Raw genomic sequence first — 9764 nt, 5'->3', positions numbered from 1 at the left:
TTGGTTAATATTTTGTCTTTCTAGTTAGAGGTGCCAAAATCGATTTTTTTTTTGAGAGGGGAAAAATGAGATTCCTAAGTTTCAGATACTGCCGCAAAGTAATTGTCTGACTTTGAAATCCTTGCCATACAAAAAAAAAAAAAGCATCTGTGAACGCTCCCCTTTGTGTCATCAGCTCCACTGGGGTGATGCTCCCGTTTTGGGAAGCAGCTCCCCCTGTGGCGGGGCCGTCAGAGCTGCATGTCACAGTTTCTTTCTGACTGGCCTTTAATGCTTGTCCCTCACTCCCCCCCCCCCCCCCCCCCCCCCCCCCCCCCCCCGCGGCAACGTGTCTACCACCGCGTTGCCCGGCGACTTCCGAGAGGTGCTCCAGCGGCGGCTGGGGGAGCTGGAGAGGCAGCTGCTGCGCAAGGTCGCGGAGCTGGAGGACGAGAAGTCCCTGCTGCACAACGAGACCTCGGCTCACCGGCAGAAGACAGAGAGCACCCTGAACGCGCTGCTGCAGAGGGTGAGCGAGCTGGAGCGAGGTGGGTGCCAGTGCTTCCTCGCGTCTCTGTCGCCCGCCCACTGCCTCCCCTCCCTCCAGACCGCCAGAGGCAGCTGCTGCGCAAGGTCGCGGAGCTGGAGGACGAGAAGTCCCTGCTGCACAACGAGACCTCGGCTCACCGGCAGAAGACAGAGAGCACCCTGAACGCGCTGCTGCAGAGGGTGAGCGAGCTGGAGCGAGGTGGGTGCCAGTGCTTCCTCGCGTCTCTGTCACCCGCCCACTGCCTCCCCTCCCTCCAGACCCCCCACCCCTTGGCTCAGAGCAAGGGAGGGCAGGCAGAGAGGGGCCAGCCCGGGGCGCTCTTGCCCATGTACAGACAGGCCAGCTGGGTGAGGGAGTGGCTGCTCCCGGACCCCCACCCGCTGACTCTGTTCCCAGGTCGTTTGCTGAGATAGGCTCCGGGGCTGCTGTCAGTCATCCCTGAGCCCACCTGACAGGTGCCGAGAACCACCTGACGCCTCACCGTGCAGGCAGCAGCCCGCCCGTCCCTTCTCTCCTTGGCCCCAGGGCTGCTTAGCCTTGTCTGCCACCTGCAGCCTCTGATGTGTTGGCCAGGCCCTTTAATGCCTTCATTGGTTGTAACTAAGTTTCTTCTGGACTTCCCAGCTGTGTGGTATAAACGGAAGGCACCCCCTCTGGTAGGATGGGCCCCCTCCCCTGCCTCTTGGCCCTCCAGCTCTCATTAAACCTGTCATTACCAAGCTCACGGCAGTACCAACACGCAGCCTTATTAAATCAGCAAGCCTGCCCACCTGTAAGGGTAGGAGCTATTTCTCTTTATTAGATAATCGCGCCTTCGTGAAGCGCATGGGCACTTGCAGATTACACACCCTCGGGGGCTGCGTAGAGTAGGAAGAGGGGCTGCTGCTCGCTGCGCCGTCATCCCCTAGCTGCGCGCCCTGAGCCGGGGTGCAGCTGCGGAGCCGGGAGTTGGGGCTTCCTGGTTCTCTGAGTTTTGCTTCAGCCTCCTGTGGGGCCTTCTCGCCCGGCCTGGCCCCATGCTTGGCTCCCGCAGGTGACCGGTCTTCTTGTCAGCCCTCGCCAGGTGGCCAGCAGCCCTGCAGCCTGGGGTGAGGGCGCCCTGCGGGGGAGGTCAGGGTGGATCAGGCAAGACGACACCATCAGCAGAGAGGAGTGAGACCGCACGTGGAGCCCAGATTCGAGTGCTTCCACGCTGCCTGCTCCCAAGAGGTTGGGAGGGTGACGCTGGGCCCTGCTGCTTCCCTTTCAGAAGCTCTTCCCTGGGTGGTGTGAACCCTGGCTCCAAAGAGCGTCCTCATGTATGATGTACTGTGACAGAGAAGGCGTTTGGGGGGTCACGGTGGAGAAGGGGGGTCACGGTGGAGAAGGGTTGATTGTTCTGGCTCCTGTTCTCAGGAGTGAGGAAGGGGCTGAATTGGTTCTGGGTCCTGGGAGCCTGCGGGTCTCTGGCGGCGATGGGGACCACCTGGCCCTTGTGGTGCCTAATAAACACTTGTCAAAGGAGGGCATTTAGGCTCCTTCACCGGCAGCATCTGGTCCCCAAATAAGAGGGAAGCTTCTGGCCTGACGGCTCACAGAATCGGGGGGTGCCCTTCGGATGTCTGAACCTGGTGACCGGAGGCAGGTCTTGCCTCCTGTGTGTTTACTTGTTGTTAATTTTGAACTTGAGGCTGCATTGAGAACTGCTTGGACCCATTTAAGAGTACCAATCACTTTAAAGGATGTTGGAAGCATCGTTTACCTGGGGACAGCCAGGAGGATTCTCACCCGTCCCGGGCGGGTCCAGGAGGGTCAAGGCTCCGGCCAGTGGGGAGGAAAGGGCGAATCCTGAGCCACTCCACACCACGAGCCAATCCGTGTCAGGGATGTATGCAGAGGCCACGTCTGAGTTACGTTTAGAGCCAGGACACAATCACCTGACTCTGTTGCCCTGGCAGCGGCGACTTGTTCCTGTGAGAAGTGACAAAGGCTTACTGGCTTGACAGGCGTCTGTCGAGTGCCTGGGATCTGTCACATGTCCTGCCTCCGTGCTCCTGACCCCGCCCTTGCTGAAGGAGCTGAGGGTCCAAGATGGCAAGGACATAGTAAGACTTGACCGAGAAAAGGTTTTCCGGCTTAATTTAACCAGAAAACGAAGTCCAGCTTGTCTCTACCTGCTTCCTCCAGATCTGAAGAGCGAGGTCACTCTTGGTCACGGCTGGAGTTTCAGCACTTTGGACAGCGGCTGTCCTGTAGCAGATGCTCCATGGATGGAAGGATTGACTTGGGGGTGGGGGTGAGGGAGGGGGGTCCAGGTGAGTTGGGACTCCGTCCTTGCTGGACGGGTGGGGGCTAATGTGCTGCTGGCCTCTCTTCTCCCCCAGGCAACAGTGCGTTCAAGTCGCCCGATGCATTCAAAGTGTCCCTCCCCCTCCGCACAAACTACCTGTATGGCAAGGTCAAGAAGACGCTGCCCGAACTGTACGCCTTCACCATCTGCCTGTGGCTGCGCTCCAGCGCCTCGCCCGGCATCGGCACCCCGTTCTCCTATGCGGTGCCTGGGCAGGCCAACGAGATTGTGCTGATCGAGTGGGGCAACAACCCCATCGAGCTGCTCATCAACGACAAGGTGAGGCCGCTCGGAGGCCACCTTCCTCGTCACGGTGGCAACAGAGGTCGGGAAGTCACAGGGACTCTGGCAGCGGGCTGCGGGCTGTCCTCCTCCTGGTGGGGACTGCTCTGCACTGACTCAGTCCTGCTCTGGACAGCTGACGAGTCGGGGGGCAGGGTCCAGGCCAGAGGTCAGGGAGGCCCGGAATGAGCTGGGACGCCTGCATGCCAGCCTGAATTGTCACGGGCCCTGAGGTGTGTCCATGAGGGTGTTTCCCAGGCTGCAGTGCTTAGAGGAGGGTGTGTGTGTGTGTGTGAGTGTGTGTGTGTGTGTGAGTGTGTGTGTGTGAGTGATGGTTCTCATGAGCATATCTTTTTGTTGGGGGGGGGGTGGTATTGAGATATAATTTACATGCAGTAACATTTACACTTTTTACTGAGTTGACCGGCTTTGACAAATGCAGTCAGTTGCACATCCATTACTGCAATTAGAACCGAGGGTGTCATCACCTCCCGGATGTCCTCATTTCCCTGGTGGTCAGCTCCTCTTTCTACCCCAGCCCATGGCAACCGCTGATCTGGTCCTCGTCCCTACGGTCTTGCCTTTCCCAGAGCAAATGTCCCCTTTTAATAGACGGGCTGGTTTTTGGGAGTGTGGTCTCCCCAAGAGACAAGCTCTGGGCGTCTGCGGGACCCTCCAGCAGCCCCACTCCGACATTCATTCTGAAGTCAGACCCCACGTGGCCAGAGATGCGTCCTCACAGCCCCCTTGCTGGAGCTGAGCATTGGGACAGCTGCCCGAGCCAGAGTGGCTCCACCCGGCCCCTCACTCTGTCTGTGCTGAGCCACCTTGGGTGGAGCTTGCTTCAGTGGAAAACATGGTGTAATCCACCTGCGGGGCTCCTCCCAGCAATGGCCCCGCCTCTGAGCCCCTGGAGCCCGGAGCCGGGACTAAGTGTTTTAAATGACTCCTTGGACACCGCCCTGAGGGCCAAGAGCCTTGTTTTCCTCTCCAGTTAGACACCCTGTAAACAGCCAGGTGCTGGGAGGGAGGGCCTGGGGTTGCTAGGACACCAGCAGTAACAACCAGCTGCTGGCAGAGGAGCAGGTCTGCAGAGCCCTCCCAGGGCGGGAGTGGATGGATGCGGTGGGCATGCCCCTCCCCCACACTCACATGTAGTTGTGGGCCTTTGTCCTCTGCACGGCAGGGCACCCACACACAGTCCTGAGGGACGCTGGGACCTCGCCTGTGAGTGCAGGTGCCTGGTCTGGCTCTTGTCCAGAGAAGTTTGCCCAGTGTGCCCTTGCTGCCCTGTGTCTTCTCCAGCCCCGGGGGTTCGAGGCCAGCGTGGGGCGCCGTCTGTCACATCTGCTTGTTCGGCTCAGTGTCCTGGCCCCTCAGCCAAGCCAGGACCAAGAGCGTCCAGTTGAAGGCAGGGCTGCCCTGGGGCCGGGGACTTGGGCCCCTTTCTCTTGAGTGTCTGCTGGCACGTGGTGTTTCCAGCCTGAAGGTCTCTCTGAGGTGGGCGGGTCAGGCATGTCACCCACAGAGCAGAGAAGGGGAGGCCAGGAGGGACCCCACGTGATGGGAACAGCAGTGGCCCCGTTGCCCCGTCCCCCCAGCTCAGTCGTCTGGGGGACCCGCAGGGCCTCACCGGCACGTTGCCCCCCGCAGGTTGCACAGCTGCCCCTGTTTGTCAGCGATGGCAAGTGGCACCACATCTGTGTCACCTGGACCACGCGGGACGGCATGTGGGAGGCCTTCCAGGACGGGGAGAAGCTCGGCACCGGGGAGAACCTGGCCCCCTGGCACCCCATCAAGCCGGGGGGCGTGCTGATCCTCGGGCAGGAGCAGGTGGGTACAGGGACTGAAAGATGGGAGCGCGCGGGCCAGACGAGCAGCACAAGGCCCGGCCTGCAGGCTGCCCCTCGCCCCGCCCAGCTGTCTGCCTGCTGGAGGGGAGCCTAGGGGCACAGCAGCTGCCTGGAGGGGCGAGCCCCCCCGCCCCCGGCTCTGCTCACACCATCTTGTTGTCTGGGGGGTGAAGGGGGGACCAGGTTGGGGTGGTGGTTCAGACAGTTTCCAGAATGGAGTGCCCCTGGGGTCACAGGTTGGCACCTGGTCTTGGGCAGATGAGCGTTGACTTCAAAGCTGAGCTGGAGGCTGATGGAGGGGGAAGGAGCAGGTGCCAAGGGCCCACGCCCTGCTCTCCTCCCTGTCACCTCTCCCTGGGGAGGGGCTGGAGCTGCGAGACCAGGTCTAGTCCTGGCTTTGGGACTTTGCCCAAGTGTCTCCCCATGTAAACTGGGTGGTGGAGTAAAGATATTTCCCCGGCCAGAGTTGGGAGTCAGGAAAATGCCCTAGTCCTCCGTGCCCCCCACCCAGCTCTGTCTCTCTACAAGCTGGCATCCTCTCCCCAAAGCCAACCCGCTCCCATGCCGGGGGGGTGGGGGGGGAGGTTAGCCTTTGAGCAGCTCTGACGTGGTTCTGTCCCCTCCGCAGGACACCATTGGGGGCAGGTTTGACGCCACACAGGCGTTTGTGGGGGAGCTCAGCCAGTTCAACATCTGGGACCGCGTCCTTCGTGCCCAGGAAATAGTCAACATCGCCAACTGCTCCACCAACATGCCGGGCAACGTCATCCCCTGGGTGGACAACAACGTCGACGTGTTTGGAGGGGCCTCCAAGTGGCCGGCGGAGACCTGTGAGGAGCGCCTGCTGGACTTGTAGCCGCCTCTCCCGTCGGGGGGCGGGGCTCTGCTGACGCCCCGGTTTAACTGTCTGCACCTCCTCCTGAACGAACGGCCTGGGGTCCCCAGGGCCTGAGGCTCTGTGGCAGCACCTGTCTCCGGCTTATCCTTTCCGTACCCAGATTTCGTTGTTTTGGGGGTAGGGCCAGAGTCCCTGGGGAAAGCCCTGAGCCGCCGGAGGGCCACGATCTGACTTCCTCCTCCAGGGGATTATGGACCCTCAGGCGCTGTTCGGAACCCCTGTACATGCTAGTGCACCCCAGCCTGCCCCCCCCATCCTTGGTGTCTCGTGCGCGCCTCCTGTCCGTCCCCTTCACAGCCTGTGCAGCCGTCCCGCTGGAGTGGCCGTGTCCTTGGTGTGTTGAGTACGTCCTGCTGCCCATGAGCACGTAGCAAGCAGCCCCCCCCCCCACCTCCCCCTGCAGTTCTCTAGGCCACGCACCAGGAGGGCAGGCAGCCAGACTTGCCCTGCCCCCTCCAAGGTAGAGGGGTGTCTGTGGCTCCAGAGAGGGAGCTGGGAGGGGTGCTCAGAAGGGAGAAGGCCGGTGGTGGCAGCGTCTCGTCCCCTCCGTGGCCTCTCCCTCAGGTCAATGCTTTGTCACCGAGTCTGGCTTTCGAAGGCCTGTCGTCTCCACTGGTGCCAAAGGTTCCGCTGCAGCTTTTCCAGCCCCTCGGTGTGCGCTAGGGAATTGATTCTTCCCAACGGAAGAGGCCAGCCGTTAGCTGGCGCCCATGTGTGATGTCTCCCTCGCGGTGAGCGGTTGGCGAGTTTTAACCCATCTGACTGTCTCCAGTGTTTCCCCCGGAACTTCTTCAGGAAGTGGGCGTCACCTGGCTGGTCATGTGCTTAGTGACGCCAGGCTGCCGAACTGGTTGGACGGAGGGAGTAGTGGTTACTTTAAAGACACAGCGATGGCCTGGGGAAGTTTATAAAGCTAAATATTATATATTTATTTTTCATACATGTTTGAAGTGCAGATCTGTGGAGATTCCATTTGTAGGACCGCGCTGACGTGCCCATCCTGACCTTGTGTGGATGTTCTCTGTGGCCAGCACACAACGACCGTGGAGTTGTGATTAAAGTACACAGGACGAGGCCTCGGCGTCGGCTTTCTTTGTGTCCGGGGTTGAGGGCAGGGAGGGATGAGGCTCTGCACCCCTCCCCCCAGGTAGCATGAGGGCCACCCTGCTTGGCCTGGCCCTGGGGGCCGTGGGCACACCTGGGGCCGGCGTCTGGTGGACCCAGGGAGCTGAGGGTGCTTGCAGGAGGGTGTGGTGCCCTTCCCTCCTCAACCCCAGGCCTAGGCGGTGGATGTCCCGCAGGCTCTGCCCAGCCTCCCTGTCCCCAGCCCAGCCCTGTCCTCCCAACCAGGAATCGAGTTCAGCTCCCCGACCCTCGGCTCCCCGCCCCAGGCTGGACCCCTGTTCGGGCCTGCTCTGTGTGTGCTCTGCCAACCATCTCCTTCCATCCTCCCAGCAGTAATCCCAGTTCCCAGGTGAACACGGGAACAGTGAGGCAGGGACGTGCATATCGTGTGGCTTGATCAGGAGGCTGGTCAAGGCCAGGCTTGTGCATGTCTAGTTCCGTGACCTTGGCCTTGACAGGCGGCTGGCTTCCCATTGTTTTCTCAAGGAAGCGCAAGGCAAATTTACCAGGTGGTTCCACTTCTCTCTACAAAGCAGCCGCGCTCTCTGTAGTTGCCAGCGCAAATATTCACGGGCACCTCTGAAAGCCCTGTTCAAGCAGAAGTAAGACACTGAAGATTGCATCTCGCGGGGAGATTGACATTTCCTTGTCACTCATTATCCGACACAAGAGAACATGTCCCGGGGGAAAGCTGCACCAAGCCCTGGCTTTCTGTGGCTAAGCGGGGTGGGGTGTGTGTGTGTGTGTGTCTGTATCATGGCTCAACACTCAGGTCTGGCAAGAAATACATTTTCTTCAAAGACTATTTATTGGGAGACATCACATATACAACAGACTGGGCATGACCCATAAATACAGTTTTAAAATAATCATCCATGAAGATTTGTGTAGCGACCACTTGGTTTTAGAAATATTTGTTCAGTGCCTGCTGTGTGCCAGGTACTCTTGTAGGTACTTTGTTGATATCAATGAACAAAAGAAAAGAAAGGTTCTGCCCTTGTGTATCAAACATTCCGGAGGTTGGCAATAACTACTAGACACATGAGTAAGAAAATTATATAGATTTGCTGGAAGTGGGTAAGGGCTGTGGGGAAGGACATGCAGGGCAGAACAAGGAGGAATAGACGTGTGGTTGTGGGGTTGGGTTTGCAACTTAAAGGAGTGGCCTTATCGAGAGAATGACGCCCGAGCAGACTTGAAGGAGGTGAGAGAACTGGCCACTCGGACCTTTACTACATAATTAAACCACACGGGTTCTTCTGTGACTTGCTCTTTTCAACTCAACATTGTGTTTCTGAGATTTCTCCAGGCTGACGTGCATAGCTGCGATTTATTAATTTTCATGCTATGTAGTCTTTTTAAACGCACATTTATCTAAACACATATTTACCTGCTGATAAGCTTTTGGATGGTGTATATCTACCAGTACAATCTGTGAGAATTTTCTCTACGGCCGGTGCCCGGGATGCAATGGCTGGGCTGACAGATATGAGCATCTTCACATTTAACCAGGTTTTACGGGTTGAATTGCGGCTCCCCTCACAGATGTGGAAGCCCTCACCCCCAGCATCTGTGAATGTGAATTTATCTGGAAGTAGGGTCTTTGCAGATGACCAAGTTGAGATGAGGTCAGTAGTTGTGCCCTAGTCCAATATGACTGGTGTCCTTATAAAAAGGGGGAAATCCGGACAGAGACAACCAAGGATGGAAGGAAGACAATGTGAAGACGCAGAGAATGCCATCGACAAGCCAAGAAACAACACCTGAGCTACCAGAAGCGAGGAGGGAGGCCCGGAGCAGGTCCTTCCTTCCCTCCCAGCCCTCAGAAGGAATCCTGGCCTTGGGAACTGTGAACCAATAAATCCTTACTATTGAACCCCCGCACCCCCCCCCACCTCCGTGGATGGCACTTTGTTGCAACAACCCTAGCAAACTAATACACCAACTTGTTTTCCTAAAAGGTTGTATCTATTTGCGTTTCTACCAGCAATAGAGTCCCCATTGCTCCACATCCTCACCAGTGCTTAATGGATTCAGACTTGTAAATTTTTTTTTGCTAATCTGGTGGGAATAACATAATATTTAATTTGCTTTTCGTTTGCACTTCCCTGTTTGCTAAGGCAGCTGAGCATCTTTTCATATGTTTATGCAAATCTGCATTTCTTCTTCCAAGAAATAACTGTTTACATATTTCCCCCTTAGGTTATTTTTGCCTTTTTCTTATTGACTAGTAGGAGTTCTTTGGGTTCTAGAAACGTATTCTTTGACAGTTATATGTGTTGCAAATATCTCCCTCCAGTCCATGGCTTGTCTCCTTGCAGTATTTGTTTCAAGTTTCTTGAAGCTACGCTACTAGGTGCATAAACATTCCAGATTGTTACATCGTCTTGATGAACTGACACTTTTTTATGAAAAATCCTCTTTACCTTTGGTAATATTCTTTGCCCTGAAACCTACTTTGTCTGATATTAGTATGACCACTCCAGCTTTACTTTGATTAGTATTAGTCAGTTGGGTGTTGCTCTTTATGCAATCTGACTTTCACTTGGGGAATTTATACCATTTACATTTATTGTGGCTGTTTTTATGATTAGGTTTCAGCCTATCAACTTGCTATTTGTTTTGCATTTTGTCCCATCTTTTTTGTTCCTTTTTCCCTCTTTTTGTCTTCTTTTGGGTTAACTGTTTTTGTATGATTTCATTTTTTAAAAATATATTTTACTGATTTTTTTACAGAGAGGAAGGGAG

General features: G+C 56.7%; 1 protein-coding gene across 1 annotated transcript; it reads left to right on the top strand.

Moving 5' to 3' along the window:
* Positions 1–316: 316 nt before the first annotated feature.
* Positions 317–6966, top strand: NPTX2 (neuronal pentraxin II; the record flags this gene model as incomplete). The annotated part of the gene is made up of 4 exons (XM_005879446.2): positions 317–527; positions 2893–3137; positions 4794–4973; positions 5622–6966. Coding segments are annotated over 4 exons (864 nt in total), but the record flags the coding sequence as incomplete, so codon positions are not given.
* Positions 6967–9764: the final 2798 nt, after the last annotated feature.

This window comes from Myotis brandtii, unplaced genomic scaffold, assembly GCF_000412655.1.
Source record: "Myotis brandtii unplaced genomic scaffold, ASM41265v1 scaffold6, whole genome shotgun sequence".
NCBI lineage: Eukaryota > Metazoa > Chordata > Mammalia > Chiroptera > Vespertilionidae > Myotis > Myotis brandtii.
Note: the sequence above shows the minus strand (reverse complement) of the source record. Positions and strands in the feature narration are given on the sequence as shown.